Source organism: Myotis brandtii, unplaced genomic scaffold, assembly GCF_000412655.1.
Source record: "Myotis brandtii unplaced genomic scaffold, ASM41265v1 scaffold333, whole genome shotgun sequence".
NCBI classification, from domain to species: Eukaryota; Metazoa; Chordata; class Mammalia; order Chiroptera; family Vespertilionidae; genus Myotis; species Myotis brandtii.
Window position 1 is genome coordinate 2165760 of NW_005362842.1, and position 17170 is coordinate 2182929.

At 44.4% G+C, this 17170-nt stretch overlaps 1 protein-coding gene across 1 annotated transcript in view; it reads left to right on the forward strand.

Moving 5' to 3' along the window:
* The window catches only part of PTPRT (protein tyrosine phosphatase, receptor type, T), a 694385-nt gene that overhangs the window by 558639 nt on the left and 118576 nt on the right, over positions 1–17170 (forward strand). Inside the window, exon 20 of the mRNA XM_014543700.1 lies at positions 12944–13092. Within this exon, the coding sequence (XP_014399186.1) occupies positions 12944–13092 (149 nt within the window). The remainder of the gene's footprint in view (positions 1–12943; positions 13093–17170) is intronic.

Below are 17170 nucleotides of genomic sequence, written 5' to 3' on the forward strand. Positions count from 1 at the left end.
TCTCATGCTTGTGATTTTACGGCGCTTAAGTGCTGGAGCATTTCTGTTTATTCTTCTCCCAGCAAAGCCCCTCACGTTGCACAAAGACCATGAATCTCTATTGCAAACGTCGTCTGTCTTGCGCCAGGGAACAGCCCGCCGGCTGCCTGTTGTCTTGCTGGCATGGCCTCTTCCAGCCAAAGTAACACATCTATTAATTTATCCTTAATGACATTTTGACATTCCAATCAGTTCATCAGATGTTCCTTATGCACGACTTCTCCCGCGCGGCCGGGCCAGGGTGCCAGGCCACTCTCTATGCATAATGCATGAGGCCGGTGCTCCACTCAGTACCCGCTGACAGGCAGACACAGCTGATGTTCACAGACCGCGTGCTCCTACCAGCCCTGCTCCCGATGATCCACACCGATGCCCTCAGAGACGTTTCTCTGTGCTTGCAGCTTGCTGTGTTGGGGAAGCTGGTCAGTGCAAGGGGAGATGTCCTAGTTCAGAAACATACATGTAACAGTGTTATTGGGGGGAGGTGTAAGAGTCTCTTAAACCCTTCCCACACTCAAAGGATTTAAAGCAGCTTTATTCCACTAATTCAGATGGAAGAAGGGCCAATGGCAAACTAACATCTCAAATTTCGTTACTGTGCTGCTACTTAAAAATAATGATTGCAAAGACATTCTGATAACAATGGATATCAAAGCAGAAAAGAAAATTATCCTTAATACCTCCCATCTAACACTTCAGCACAGTTATACTTTCTCATAGTGGTAATCACAATTTTATTTGCTGCTGTGTTGTTTTTTTAACTTAATGTAATCCAGTTAGCATTTTTCCATGTTGTTACAGAGTTTTCCTTTTAATGGCACTCCATCATTTTAATAGCTGCATAATATTCCATCGGGGGACGCACCATAATTTACTGAACCGGTCCCCTCTCGTTAGACATTTATGAGGCTGTAAGTGTGTGTTTGCTCTTCGGGAAAGGAGCAGAGCCGCCTGAGGGAGAGAGCCGGGCTCTGCAGGCTGCAGCACCAGGTTCAAATCCCACCTGGTCCCTTCACCTGCTTTCTGAGTTTAAGATGAACCCTTCTGGGCCTCAATCCCTCCTCTATAGAACAAAGGAAATTATCACCACATTATAGTGTTGCCATGAGGATTACAGACATGTTTAAGGTACCAAGCAAATGCTGGTATCTACTAATGTCAGTCATACATTCATATGTATTTACCACTGGTTCTCACCCAGGGGCAACTCTGCCCTGTACTCCCACTTGGGGCAGTGTCTGGAGATATTTTTAATAGGAGTTGGGGAGCTACTGGCATCTGCAGTGGAGGTCAAGGGTGCTGTCAACAATCCTGAAATACACAAGACAGACCCACACAACAAAGGACAGTCCCACCCAAAATGTCAATAGTGCCAAGGTTGAGAAGCCCCTGGAATAAATGAAGCCGTGTTTTCCAGTATTCTCTACATAACATATGTGTATTTGCTTTTTTATTATTATTGCGTTGGAATAAAGTCCTGGGGAAATGGGGGATCCTGGGTCAAGGGTATATTATGCCCATTGGAAGTTTCAGGAGTGGAGTGGGGTGGGAGATGGGAGTAAGATTTAAAGTGACTGATGGAGAAAAGACAGCAGATACATGGTATGTGTCCCCAGGGGGATGGAAGATGACACTCAGTAGTTCTCAAAGTCGAGGCCCAGCATCTCTGAGGAACTTGAAAATGCAAATTCACCGGCCTTACCTCAGTCTCACTAAATCAGAAACTCTGAGGGTGGAACCCAACAATCCCCATTTTAGCAAGCTTTCCAGGTGATTCTGACACCACCTCGAGTCTGAGAATCACTACATGCGCCGTCTGCAGAAAAAGGCCAACCTGTAAAATAGCAAGTAGGACCTGTTCAAGTTCGGGCAGTTTATGCAGAAATAGATTCAAGTGTCAAGTGTAAATCCTGGGGATGCTAGGACATGGGACAGAGCAACAATAAAGGAGTTATAAGTGCCATTCACTCAGTCAGTCATTCAGTAAACATTGTTGAAGCTTTCACAACATTATGCCAAGTGCTGAACAGGATGCTAGAGGAAATACAAATATGAACTAATGTATATTATGTAAGTTATTACAATGAAGGGTGATGGGAGGGGCAGGCAAATGACTAGGAGGCAAAAAAGGACGAAATTAACATTTCTTATTTCTAATCACCATAGTAACTCTGTGATGTACCAAATACCAATCTAAGGATGAGAAAACTGAGTCTTCATCTCATGGGGATGAAGACCCGATTGTGATTTCACAGCTGCTTAGAACCAGGGGCCCAAGTCCATGGTAGTCCCATAGCACCAAGGACAGAGGGCCATTAGCCTCGCCAGGGGTTCCGAGCTCAGTGGCCTGAGAGCATTCAGGGCCTTTCCCACTGTCTGAGTCACAGATTCTGTGCCCTTATTCCTAGGAGGCATGTTTTCCCTCCTCCTTGCCTGTTACTCAACAAACATTTATATAGAGCTTATTGGCAGGTGACTGTCCTGTTGTAAGAATTTTAATATCTATAAGTCAGTGTCTACTGTAAATGGCTGTGAGGCCATTCATTATGATCATTCCTATTTTACAGATGAGGAAACTGAGTTATAAAGAGGCTAAGTCAGTGGTTCTCAACCTGTGGGTCGAGACCCCTTTGGGGGTCGAACGACCCTTTCACAGGGGTCGCCTAAATACATCCTGCATATCAGATATTTACATTATGATTCATAACAGTAGCAACATTACAGTTATGAAGTAGCAACGAAAATAATTTTATGGTTGGGGATCACCACAACATGAGGAACTGTATTAAAGGGTCGCGGCATTAGGAAGGTTGAGAACCACTGGGCTAAGTCATTGGCCACATAGCTAGTGAATGCTGCAGCCAAGATTTGAACCCAGTCAGTCTGGCTCCAGAGCCCATGCTGTTCCCGCTGAGTTCTGCTTCAAGATCCAAGGGGCAGTGTGGCCGTAGGCCCAGAGGCAGGAGGGCCCTGCATCTGTGTTAGGCCTTCTCCTGTGCTGGTCCCCATGCCAGCTCCAGAAGATGGTCAGACTGGTTCTGGCTCTGCCCTTAGAGCAGTGGTTCTCAACCTTGGCTGCACATTAGAATCACCTGGGAATCTTTTTAAAATCCTGATTTCTAGGCCTCATCCTCTGGAAATTCTGTTTCTTTGTTATGGGGTGGGGCCACAACCCCCATAACAAAGAAACAGAATTTCCAGAGGATGAGGCCCAGCAATCAGGATTTTAAAAAGATTCCCAGGTGATTCTAATGTGCAGCCAAGGTTGAGAACCACTGCCTTAGAGGAAAGAGTGTGATGTGAGGAGAGCCATCCAGGCAGGGAAGACAGACAGGCAGCCACAGGTAGAAGACAGCAGAGACAGACTGGTGGAGGCACAGACTTGCAGAGCAAGACAACAGAGAGATGGAGGGGGCAGGGGTGGTGGCCAAGATCCCTTAGCCTTTCAAATTGTAGTAAGATCTGCTGCTATTGTTCCTATAACTGCCCTTCTGGTGGAAGCACAGAGAAGCCCCAAGGGAGAGTGACAGGGTAGGAAAGGAAGCACCACCAGCTATGCTCCAGAATTGGTGCCCACGAGAGGTAATGAGCAGACAGGATGTGCATTGCCTGAAGGATGTGAATGGTGTGAACGTGAGCTTTCTGCTGCTCGTGTGTGTGTGTGTGTGTGTGTGTGTGTGTGTGTTGTGTGGTGTGTGTGTGTGTGTGTGTGTGTTGTGTTTGTGTGTTTGCCTGGAGAGGAAGGGAGCCAGCTGAGAAAGCCTGGGACAAGGACAGATAGGTATGGGTCCTTGGCTGAACCTGACATAACAGGGATCTTAGAGAACATTTAGAGGCGTGGCTGCCTGGCTGTCCATGGCAACTCAGTGAGTTATTTGGGGACCCAAGGCTGAGGACATTCTCTGCCTCGCTCTTTGATCTTAAGGAGTTGGAATTTCATTGCAATCCAAGTTATTAGGAGAATTACAGAAGTTAATACACTGTGTTTGTAAAAGCCTTGAATAGTGCTTGGCATGGAATAAATGCTATATAAGTGCTTAGTACATAAATGAAATAAGATTAGGATGTATTGTTTCGTGGTCATTGTGTTCATTTCCTAAGGCTGCCATAACAGAGTACCACAGACTGGATGGTATAAAACAACAAAATGTATTCTCTCCAGTTCTGGAGAGTAGATGTCTGAAATCAAGGTGTCAGCGGGTCATGCTCCTCTGAGACTCTGAGTAGAATCCTTCTTTGCCTCTTCCTAGTGGTGGCCAGCAGTCCTTGGCATTCCCTGTCTTGCAGCTACCTCACTCCAGTCTCTGCCTCTGTCATCCCTTGGCATCTCCCTGTGCATCTATCCAAATTACCGTCTTCTCGTCCAGACACCAGTCACATTGGATTAGGGCCCATCCTAAGGACCTCAGCTTAACTTGATGACATCTGTTAAGACTCTATTTCCAAATGTCACATTCATAGGTACCAGAGGTTAGGATGTCAACATGTCTTTTAGGTGGGGCACAATTAAGCCAATAACAGTCACTTAAAAAGCATCAGTTCTTTTTTAAAATACATATATTTTTGTGGATTTCAGAGAGAGGAAGGAAGAGGGAGAGAGACATAGAAACATCAATGATGAGAGAGAATCATTGCTCGGCTGCCTCCTGCATGCCTCCCACTGAAGATCGAGCCCTCAACCTGGGCATGTGCCCTGACTGGGAATTGAACCATGACCTCCTGGTTCATGGGTTAATGCGCAACCACTGAGCTACACCGGCCAGGTAAATAAAGCATCAGTTCTGGCTGTGGTTCTTAGATGACAACTCCACCTTATAGTGAAATCAACACCCAGAGAGGTAAAAGGGTGTGTCCATGGTAACTCAGTGAGTTATTTGGAGACCCAAGGCTGGCACCCAGATGCTGGGGTCCAGCCCCAGCGGGTCCAGGGGTTCCCAAAGGTGTGGACGGAGTCAGCGAAGAATGAATGACACGGAGGCAGTGTTCAGGTGATCATCATAGCCAGGTTCCTCTTTTTATTGTCATCTAACATCTGTATTTATACTATTTGGTCCCAATCCTATCCATTCTATACAAAAGGCCAGGGGGCTTCCCAACTCCATTCAAAGGTTACTCTATTGTTCCACTAAGCTACAAGGAAGTAACTGAAGGAGGTCACTCCAAGCAAAGATCAAAGCGACCAACCACCCCTCTGACACTCAGTTAAAGGGTTTACTGATAAAAATCCTCACCTGGGGAAACAACCTTTCTTCTCCTAGCCAGGTTCCTTCCCCTATTGTCCTCTTACATCAGCATTTATCCTATTTGATCTTAATCCCATTCATTCCATTCCAAAGGCTAGGGCATTTCTCATCTCCATTTCAAGGTTACTTGAAACATCCCTGCAGGGACTGCCTCAAGCAGCCAGGGTGGATTGGCTTCCAGCACCCAGATCTCCAGCTTCCTGGTCCTTCTGATGAAACATGATCAGAACTCTTTTTAAAAAAAATACATTTTTATTTATTTCAGAGAAGCAGGGAAAGGGAGAGGGAGACAGAAACATAAATGATGAGAGAGGATCATGGATCAGCTGCCTCCTGCATGCATCCTACTGGGGATTGAGCCCGCAACCTGGGCATGTGCCCTGACCAGAAATCAAACTGTGTCCTCCTGGTTCATAGTCGATGCTCAACCACTGAGCAACACAGTCTGGGCTGATAAGAACTCTGGACTCAACATCAAGGTTCTCAAACGTTAGCATGCATTAGAATTGCCTGGAAGGCTTATTACTCACCTGGAGTTTCTGATTCAGTAGGTCAGGGGTGTGGCCAGGAAATTGCATTTCTAATACGTTTCTGGATGAAGCTGATGCTGCGGATGCAGAGACCACACTTGGAGAACCCCTGTTCTTCATCAGTAGTGCTCATGCCTGGTGGCACATTATAATCACCTGGCAAGCTTCTAAAACCCAGACGCCCAGGGCGCGCCCCAGACCAATTACATTAGCATCTCATCTGTAATTGTTAAAGCCCCCCCATGTGAGTTGTGCAGCCAGGGTTGAGAAACATGGCTCCAAAATACATCAAAGAATGTTTTCAGAGAACAGCCATTCTTCAGAGCATCTGCTTCAGAGGATTTGCATTTAATACATAATGAGGTCATTTAAATCAACATGGCTGTTTCCTGTATTGAAAAAGGTATAACCAGAGAGCATTTATTGAGTGCTTACTATGTGCCATGGCCTGGGGAGAATGCTTTGCTGGTCACTTACCGTTTAATCTCCACAGCCATCTTCCAGATGAGCACTGCCGAGACCTGCATTCTCAAATGGGAGGCCACTGCCATGCCAAAGGACCAGTCACTTGCAAGAGCTCACACAGCCAGTCTGAGATGGAGCCAGGTTCTGATGCCAGGCTGCCTGGCACCAAAGCCAGTGTGTTAACTGCTACTCCACCCTACCTCCTGACATAAGAGAAAGGGGCGTGTTCTCCTTTAAACCCTGCACACATCCATACCCTCATTTACATATTGACTCTGACATGGTGCAGCCCGGCCCCTACCTCAGTGATAGTAGTTGTGGGTAAGTGGGTTTGGATTCCTGAGGCTCCGCTGCATTCATTAGGGACAAGAGCCATGTGTACTGTGGACTGAATTTGCACTTCAGATGTCATCCCAAAAAGGGAGGTGGGGGAAAGTTGGAGCAGGTGTCCTGAGCTCAAAGGCAGAAGCAGGGTGGGTCCTGCGGCTTCCACCAGGGGGCTGTGTGCCTTGCCTAAGCCCCTCTCCTCTGTATAGGCCTCAGTTTCTTCTATAAAATGAGAGATGGCTCAGTTCCTTTCCAGTTCTCAGGTGCAGCATTAGATCCAATCATGGATCCAAACACAGCAGCATCTTAGCTTCAAAGAGTACGAAGCCAGCTTTCACCAGGAGTGGAGTGTAGCTGCGTATTTTCTTGGCCACATCCTATGGGCTGGGATGGCCCTGTGGGATCCGATCTTTTGTTACCCTGGGGAAGTCTGTCCAGGGATGCGAATGGAGGATGAGTTGGGAAAAGAGCCCTATGGGGAAGGGGAGGTGTGCCTGGCTAGTGTCTCCCAGGAGACTTTGTGGCTCTTCACATCCAGGGAAGAACCGTTGGTGGATCCCCAAGATTCTTCCCCTGATAGACCTGGGCCTCCTGTTCTCAGCCCAGAAGACATTCAAGGGTTTTGCAGAATCCAGTTGCTGGAATCCCCGACTTCCTCTCGTCCAGGTAGTTTCTCAGTCTCTACTTGAACTCCTCCAATGAGAGGGAGCTTTTTACTTCCAAAAGCCTAAATAGGGTGCCAGGCATATCTGGCATTTCACCTCATGGTCACCTTCTGCCTAGCAGCCCCTGGTACAAAGGAGGTGCTCATTAAATATTTTTCCAACAACTTAATGTGCAAAGAGGAAGAAATTAAAGATGTTGGGAAGGGGACAATGACTTCTAAGAATTGGGGAAATTTGGGCTGGACCTTAAAAGATAAAGAGACGGTTGCCAAAGGAGAAAGAATGGCAAGGGCAATTCAGGCATTAGGCACTTCCAAAAGAGACCCACACAGTTCTACTTTGCTAGCAATGTCTTCCTTTTCTCAAGCCAACCTGCGCCCTGGGGCCACATGGAGCCAGAAGTCAGATGTGTGAAGAGAACCTTCCTGAATATTCCCTCTCCATGAAAAACATGTCTGTTTCGGCCACTGCTCCTCACATAATATGACTTCAGAACACTTCACAGCCCTGAGGCCCCTCCCTGAGCCATCACACCTGCTGCTCTCCCTTATAAAGTGTGGTGCTCTGACTAAACCACAGGACTCAAGGGCCAGCTCAGGCACAGCCCTGCCGCCTGCCCTCACTCAGCTAACAAGCAAAGGTCGGAGAGACCCGGGAGTGATCTGTTAGAACAAAGAATGCCAAGAGCTGTGGCCATGTCATACTGTCCCCACCTGTCAGAAGCAGTAAACTTCAGATTGCTGGCCTTAAAACATTCCCAAGTTCTAGAAATGCACCTGCAGAGGAATACGTAGGCTTCTGTACACTCTTTCCACCAGCTTTTGGTACCCCCTGCTGGTGAAATTGTGTGATCCAGTTGGCAAGAATTTCAGAACAAGGAGAAAAAGAAAATTCCAAGTTTGTGAAGTCACAAATAAGTGAGTCTTGAAGGATATGAGGGTTCCATAAGTTATAGGACCATTCCCTGTATCACATGACTATTTTATGAGGTTTTTGTTTTTTGCTTTTTGTTTTACATCTATAGCTGTGGCTCTTCTGCAGGCTCTGAGGAGGGGGAAATCTCTGACTTTTGTGAACATTCCATTAATTCCTCGAGCATCCCAAGAGTTCTGTTGACAACCACAGGAAGGAAATGCTAAGTTATTAGCCAAAAATATTCATAAGTATAAATATTCCAGGTCACGAAATAATTTCATGCAGGTTTTTCTCCCTTTTTCCTTGTATGTGTCTTTTTCTAAGTGGTTATAACTTGCAGTCAGAGTAGGATGACAATCTTTCTACACTTCAGATTGTAGGGTTTTAAGTATAAATTTGTGCAACAAATTTGTTGAGCACCAGTTATGGTACAGCCGCTCAGCAAGAAACTAGAGTAGGTGCAAGAAGTCAAAAGCCCTTCATTCAAGAGGTTCTTGCCCTGGTGGGCAGGAGAGTTGAATCACTGCGTGCGGACTAGTCAAGTGCTTAGCTGACATGGCAACAAGGCATTGCTTGGTCTCCTGCCAGGACGCAAACCAGCTATTAGGTCTCTCAGAGCTTCGTGTGTTTCTCCTCCTTGGCTTTTAACACCTTTGTGATTTGATGTTTGTTCTGTATTAGGCTTCGTGTGTTTCTCCTCCTTGGAGAAACACCTTTTAACACCTTTGTGATTTGATGTTTGTTCTGTATTATCGGTTTAGTGCCTGTCTTTGCCAGGCATCTCTGTTCTATGAAGGTCAAAGTTATGTGTAGTGATTTGTCACTGTGACCTCCTTCCATCTAGCAGAGATTGGCACATGTAGGTGCTCAATAAATACTAGTTGAATGGCTGAGTCAACCAAGCAGAGAAAAGAGGAAATATGTCTAGGGGAAATCTCAACAAGATATGACTCTGGAATGCCACTGAGCCTTGCAGGATGAAGAGGTGGTGGCCAGTGGAGGAGAATGGGGGCATGTTTAGGAAACAGAGTATTGAGGAATGGGTGCAGAAGGGAGATGAGTAATTGGTGTTTCCTAAAAAGGAGACAGGTGTGAAAGAGAAGGCTGAATTGAAGCTGAAGCCACAGTCGGAGGGTCTCATATAGCCTCCTCACTGGCTTGGATTTTCCCTTCTCTTAAAAGGGAGGGGAATCAATTAAACTCGATGGCAATAGGAAAGGATATAATTTTTCCTTTATTACCGAGAGGATTTTTAATACTTAAAATTTGAATTCTGACAAAGTTAGGTCCCCACACTGTGATTTTATATTTTATTTCCTTCTGTATTAACTCCATTTCCACTTTGTAGCATGTGTACCTGTTGCTAAAATACCTGTCTATACCTTTTTAAATTACTATAGAGCAGTGGTTCTCAACCTTCCTAATGCCGCGACCCTTTAATACAGTTCCTCATGTTGTGGTGACCCCCGATTTCATTGTTACAAATTGAACATAATTAAAGCATAGTGATTAATCACAAAAACAATATGTAATTATATATGTGTTTTCCGATGGTCTTAGGCGACCCCTGTGAAAGGGTTGTTCGACCCCCCCAAAGGGGTCACGACCCACAGGTTGAGAACCACTGCTATAGAGCATCATCATCATCATCATCATGAACAGGTAGCATCAACCATGAACTAAGTACTAGGGATGTCGTATGTCGGTTTTTACAACTCAGTTGTCCAATTTTTAAATACGTGTTTTGGAGAGGCTCAGTGTTTCATATATTTATCCAGGTGTTCAGAGCTGCCCAAACATTTCTGTGAAATGCCATTTTTCATAGAAGCAGCGAGGCTGTTTTTTATTAATATTATCCCTTTGGAAAGCAATGATTTGTGCCAAAGACAGCTCTCTCCATATTATTTTACCCTGAATGGAATGAGATTGGTTAGGAGTTCTGCCCCCAGGGAAATATCAAAGACTCCGATACATAGTCATTTATAGTTTTAAAGTTTACTTTCTTATCAAGTTTCCTTTTATTTCCTCCTGGGGCGATGTGAGCAAAGCTCGGGTAGAGGCAAAGGATCTGATGTATATCTTTTCAAATTTATGATTAAGAAGGTCACATATACATTTTTAAACATATTCCTTTTTGATAATAAATGAAGAATAAAGCTTCAAAATGTCATCAGTAGCAGAATTGCTCGTTTTTCTTTCGTTGGCGTTCCCCGCTCCCTGTCTGATTACTTGTAGGTGGTGAGAAAAACTGATCCAGTGCTACCTTTCCTGTTGTTTTTCTATCTGCCTGGAATAGTTTCACTAGGGGAACAGTATGCTTGGGGCCAAAGCATTGTAAGAAAGATGCATTCCTACTCCTAAGTGCCCAGCTTTCCCCAGACCAATGGGTGAAAAGAAAAGATAAAGAATTCCATTTTAGGCTGCATCTGTGTACAAATTGTGGCCAAAGGAGGGAGGTAGAATCACTTCTTTTCTTCTGGGTAGGGATTCCTGGAGCAGATCCACTCTCCATGCTTCTCCACTCTGCTCTCTGTTTTCAGAGCTGGATCCATAGGGACTCCATGTCACTGGCTTCCCATTGGGCTCAGCGAATGAGAGCCACTGTAGGAGGTCAGGGTAGAGGGGAGGAGGTAGCCAGGCCATGATGCCTCTGGTTCAGGATTGGCTGGCTCCTTCAAGAGAAGGCCATTTCTATGCAGGTGGCCTCTTCAGGATTCTCTTCTTTTGGGTTCTGGTGACTGCTTCCTCCCCTTTCCTTCTGGACACACGAGTGGTAGACAGCTCTCTGGTCATATATTATACCTTGGGTTCCCCTATACCCTTCTCACCTTTGTTGGTGGTTCTATGCCAGTGGTGGGGAACATCCAGCCCGTGGGACATATAAGGCCCATGAAATCATTTGGTCTGGCCCTGCAAAGGCATTAGGGGTGAGTTAGTGAAAGTTTGACTAAATATAGAGGCTAATTTTTAAGTTGAAAATTTGGTATGACCCAAGAATGATGTTATAAATCTCCAGATGGCCCTTGGCAGAAAAAGGTTCCCCACCCCTGTATAAACTCTTCTCAAGTTACACTCATTTACTGGTAAGTGTACCATTGGTCATTCTTCTGTGTGATCTACACCTAGGTCAAGGGGCCCATGCAAAGGAGGATGCTAGCATAGTGTCCAACTAGAATTGATCCTAGATGAACTGCTCTCAAACATCTCTAAGTCCAGGTTTATCCTTTCATTTAATACCTCTTCTGACAGGGAGATCATTACCTCTTGAAACTGCCTATTTCATAACCAGGAGGGTTCAACTTTGAAGAATTATTTCTTATATGGCACTGAATTTGACTTCTCTGGGACATCTGTTCTTCTCTTGTTGAGATAGGAGGGACCAAGATTAAATTTGAAACCAAGTTCTGTGAAAAATGAAGGAAGACAACCGGAAGAATCTCCTCTTGAGATTTTACCTATAGCCTTTCATATCATAGGAACATAATAACTATATTTAGATGCATAAATGTTGGGAAAACCCAGAGGGACCATGCTGCCTTTCAGACACATTTGAAGAACTATCATATGCAAGAGGGCTTAGTCATATGTTTATATCTCTGATGATAGATCTAAGACAAATCAGTTAAAACTTATGGGAAATAGATTTCAAATCCAAGTGGAGAAGAACTTTTAACCCTTTAGGTCCTTAGGTGTCAAAGTCTCCATCACTTGATATAACCTGGGGATTTCACAGTGGGGCTGTTGGAGGGGGCTTCAGACATTGGAATGTAGTTGATCCAGTGGCTATGATATTAAAACAAGCATAGCAGCTGTGTTGGGTGTTCACTGTGTGCCAGGCACTATGCTGTACGTGTTTCACACGTTGTCTCTTTTAATTCTCACAACCCTTTGAGGCTGGTCCTGTTATTTGCCACAGTACACAGAGGAACTTGCCCTGGGTCATGCAGCTGCCAGGTGGTAGAGGTAGAGTATGAGCCCAGGCCTGCTTGATGTTAAAACTAATGGCTTTAACCTTCAATGAGCAGTGGCAGAATAACCTGGGGAACTTGGTGGCCATGCAAAGGTCCAGGCACTGTCCTACTTCATGAGCTTGGGCCTGTGTGTGTGTTCAGCTCTCCAAATGATTCCAATTTACACCAGAATTCAAAAGCACTGCTCTAAACTAGTGTTATTATAAATGCCCATCTGGTTCTGAGAGTCTGTTATGCCTAAGTAAAAAGCTATACATCAAGTTTAGCTTTAACTTTTCTTCTTCTGAGCTACAAGGCTACCTAAACTCCAACCTCACCCACTGCCAACCACCAACCCCTACTTCAATCTACAATTGTTTTCTTAATTATTTCATGAGCTCAGTTCCTGAGAAAGGTCAGACTCCATTTAAATCTCATTCAGAGCCATGGGAACAGAAAGATCAATCTGGCCTCTCATGCCTTTGACAGGAGAGTAAGGGAAGTATCATGCTAGTCTCACCAAATTCCTGTTCTAACCTCATCTAAGTTCATCCTGTCCAAGAACACACCATAGTTGGGGATGAGGCAGGATGCATATCATATTTCTGAGTAAATAGAAACCACTAATGGTTTTAGAAGGATTTAGGTTTATTCCACCTTGATACTGGAGGACCCACCTTGACTCTGTTTCTGGAGACTGAACCAGGTTTGGGGTTGAAGATGATGGGTAGGGAAGGAGAGCAATCTGGTCTTCTCAACGCAACTGGCACCATCTGACTGTGATTTTTTCCCTTGCACATGTCCCAAAGGAAGCTGGCCAAGAAGCAGAAGGAGACACAGAGCGGAGCCCAGAGGGAGATGGGGCCTGTGGCCTCGACCGACAAACCCACCACCAAGCTCAGCACCAGCCGCAATGATGAAGGCTTCTCCTCCAGCTCTCAGGATGTTAACGGATTCAGTAAGTTGAGCTCACTCAAGGGAAGGGAATATCTGTGGTCCTGCTTGACCCTGGTACCTCTGCTGTGGACCCCTCACAGTGGTCAGGTGCTGCCGGGCATGGGGTTGGGGTGCTTCCCTGGGACGGCCCAGGATGAAAGTTCTCCAGGGAAAAAGTTGGGACCACCCATCCTGGGGTGAAAAGCAGAATTTAAGAATTGCCTCAAAATGGAGTCAGCCATTTAACTGCTTGTGGCATAAATAACGACAGGTTAAAACTAATAACAGTAAAAAAAAAAAAAGAAAAAGAAAAGGAGGAGGAAGACATGGTTATGCACTTAAGGAGAAAAACATGCCATATTGAATCGAGTGTCTTACAGTTTTTAAAACAACATTTGATATAAACCATATAAGGTAGATGAGTCATAGATTATTGCTGTATCTGTTTTGAATGCTTGGGAAACTGAGGCCTAAAGAAGCAACTTCTCTCAAGTCCCAGTGCTGATGAGTAGCATATCCAGACCTGGAAGCTATGCCTCCCAAACCTTGGCCAGTTCCAAGCTCCAGCTAATGTTCCAAGTGGCATTTAGTCAGGAGCACCTGAGTCCTCACGCGGAATTAATACAGGACCCCGAGCCAACAGAAATGGCTGAGATTCCGGGGTTGGCCCTCCTCCAGAGGGCATCCTCCAGACGGGTGACCTAAAGTTACCTTGGTGATCAGACTAGAGAGAACTGACTTGTGTTCAGATCGTTCTGTTGGCCAGTTTTTTGTGTGGTTTTTTTTTTCTGGGTTTAATGGAATGCAGGGAATCTAAAGGAATGTGAGCATGGACAGATGACCTCCACACACTGTGTCAATGACAAATGGAAGAAACCATATTTTGTAAAAATCACTTTGGATGTGATCAGTTTGGGAGATTCAGATCTATGAGAAGATGAAGAAAGAAAAAAAGCAAATGTTTACTGACCGCCCTCCTCCTACCACAGCCAGTGTTATTGTTCCCATTTTATAGAAAAGGTCTCCAAGGCTCAGGGTGTTGTGCTGACCTACCCTGAGTTCCACCGCTAATTCCTGATGGACCCAGGATCTGAGGGTAACCCAGACCCATTGTTCTTAACCTCCTGTGCAGCACAGAACCAACCCATCCAAGGCAGTTTTCAAAATACGCATATCTGGGCTCCAGGCCTTGCCCACTGAATCAAAATCTCCTGAAGGAAGAGGCGTATGGAGGGGACGAGGGGTAGGGCAGGGATGAGGAGTAAGGAGGGATGTAGGTTTGGTAAAAGCCACTCAGGGGGTTCTATAGGGACCCTGTTTAAGAATACTGAACTTCAAGGGCAGAAATGGCTTTTTCAAATATTGATGTGCTGCCTTGGGAAAGAGAGATTAGTTTTAAACTTATAAAAAACTTATAAAAAGGTTGGGAGGAGGCATAAAATGAATACTCTTATAGCCTTTGGCTTGATTCACAAATTGCTCATATTTGTGATATTTGTGCGCTCTCTCTCTCTCTCTCTCTCTCTCTCTCTCTCTCTCCATATATATTCTCCAGAGAATTCAGTATGTGTTTCCTAAGAACTAGGACAGCTCTTCAACATAACCACAATAAACTTATCCTACCCAAGAAATGTAACCTTAGTTCAATACCTAATATACCAGCCCATAGTTGAATTTCCTCAATGGCCCTAACATTTATTATTATTATCATCATGATTATTATTATTTTAATCCAATAAAAGTGATCACATTAGATTGATCATCATGTCTCTTCAGCCCCTGTCATCTAGAATAGCCCTCCCACCTGTATTTTATCTTTCAGGATGCTGACTTTTTTTTAAAGGGTAGACCAGTTGTCCCATAGAGTATTCCCCAATTCAGATTTATCTGATTTTTTCATCATGATTACATTCAGGTTAAACATGTTGGCAAAAATACAACATAGGTGATTTCATGTGCATCTCCTTGCCTTCTATCAGTAGACACATGCTGTCACTTTGCCCATTATTGATGAAGCTCAGTCTGAGCACTTCTTGTAGTTGAGTAATGGCTTTAAAGACGAAGTCTAATGGCACATAGTGATTATTTCAGGAACAAATACTTAGCTTTCATTTTTCTCAGAGTGCAGAGCAAGTTTCTGGTCTGCCAAACCATAAAGCCAAGTCCTTTTCCATTCTCAACCAAGGTCAATTGCTGGGACTCATACATTCCCTGGGGCCCGGGGAAAGGGGATATTGGCATGGGCCAGGAGAAGGAAAGAGGGATGAGCAAGGAAATGGGCTTGGTGTGCCCTTACAAATTCCCCCCAGCTGCTGACTGTATTAATTTGTCACTGACTTTCCTGCTTTTGGCCCAAGGGAAAGTCTAGCTGATGACACATACTGACCGAATGCCACCCATTTGCCCAAAACCTTTCCTGTACAGGCCATTTTCTTGTGCACACTTTTTTTGCACTTATAAGAATGTCCTTGGAGAGCTCTGAATGACAAAAAGATTATGGTCTAAGACACATGACAATCATTGTGACCTCAAAGTTGTAGGTATGTGACCTTAAGCTTTCTGACCTGAAATAAAAACCTGGGTAACACCAATTTCTTAGATTTTAAGGGGAAACATCATCACCCTTTTCCTCATGGGCCAAAACTTAGACTCTTCAGAAGAAAGCGCCTAAGACTGATGTGGATTAGCCAGCCAGAGAGGAACAGGCAGAACACTGTACAGAGTCTAATCAGATATTTTAAAATCCAGAGACACTATTTCCAGAGGATTGATATGTGTGTTTTATATATACTCACACAGAGACATATATGTATATGCATTCATTTTAATGATACTGCTTTTTAAAAAGACAGGAAAAACAAATTTCAATTGACACTATACTCAGTTATTAAGAAATTTTGCATTTGTTTGCATCAATCAACATGTTAGGATTGAATCTATGCAGCTAGTGTCCTCAGGCTACAGCCACAAACATGCTCTGGGGTTCTTCTGAGCACCCTGGAATGCATCAGGTGCCTTTCCAAGTGCCTTGTGGAATCACTGGAATAAGATTTGAGGGAGAAAAAAATATAAGTAATGCTTACACTGGAGATGTTGAAATTGCTTCTGAAATCACCCTGCTGTATATAAAATTGAATCTATTTTTGAGGCATTAGGGAAGTGACTGTCTGCTTCTGCGGCAGTGTCTTTAGGAGGCCCTAGCCTAGGATTATTTGCAAATATTGAGGAAACATTGAGAGTAGCAGAGCACAAGAATAGATGTCACATTGGAAAAGATTACAGATGAACGTGCCTGGAGCAATTATTTCATTATTGAACAGGTGGGCCCTGACCTAATTCAAACTCTGCTTTTCCATGCAAAGGTTTATTTTCTGGGGTTTTCTAGTCCAAGTCATTGCTATGCTAAGTTCTGCAACATCCATTCACTGAAGCCCCCCAATTTTGCATTAGGAACAATGACCTCTGGGTGGCAAGGGTGATGGGGCTGTGTAGGGTATGGGCCATTGCTTTGACATTCTTGAAAAAAGGAGTGCATGTCATATTTCAAGGACAAACAATGCATTGTTTTCAGTTTAAAGAAATGCTGACTTTAATCAAGTAATCTGATTTTGATCTTATTGCCCTGTGTGCCTGGTTGTGTTTTATTTTTTCTGAGATCTTTCACTCACTGGGGTTGTTTGCTGGGGCTTTCTTCTTATATCCCTACTTAGATCTTTATCTTTATATCTTTTATTCATGGTGTCATCTTCTTGTTCATTTTCAGGCCAAGTCAGAATTCTTCAAAACAAATCCCTGTTGACTCCCTATGATAGGGACTTTGGTTGCCTGCCTTTCCCATATGGCATTTGACAGACTCACTTACTCATTGGGTACTGTTAGTTAACTCTGTCTTTATTTTTATGCTTCCATTCTGTGCAATGGTTCCATCTCTGGTGGGTGAAGACAATCTAGGTCAAAAAAGACTCTGGGCCTTTAAGCTCTCTGCTGAGTAAGGAAACGGGCATGACTGAGGCCTTGGTGATGAAATTCAATGGCCGTTTCTCAGCACTTAATATATACCTGTCCCTGTGCCATGAGTCTCAGGCATAGTTTGGGGAAGG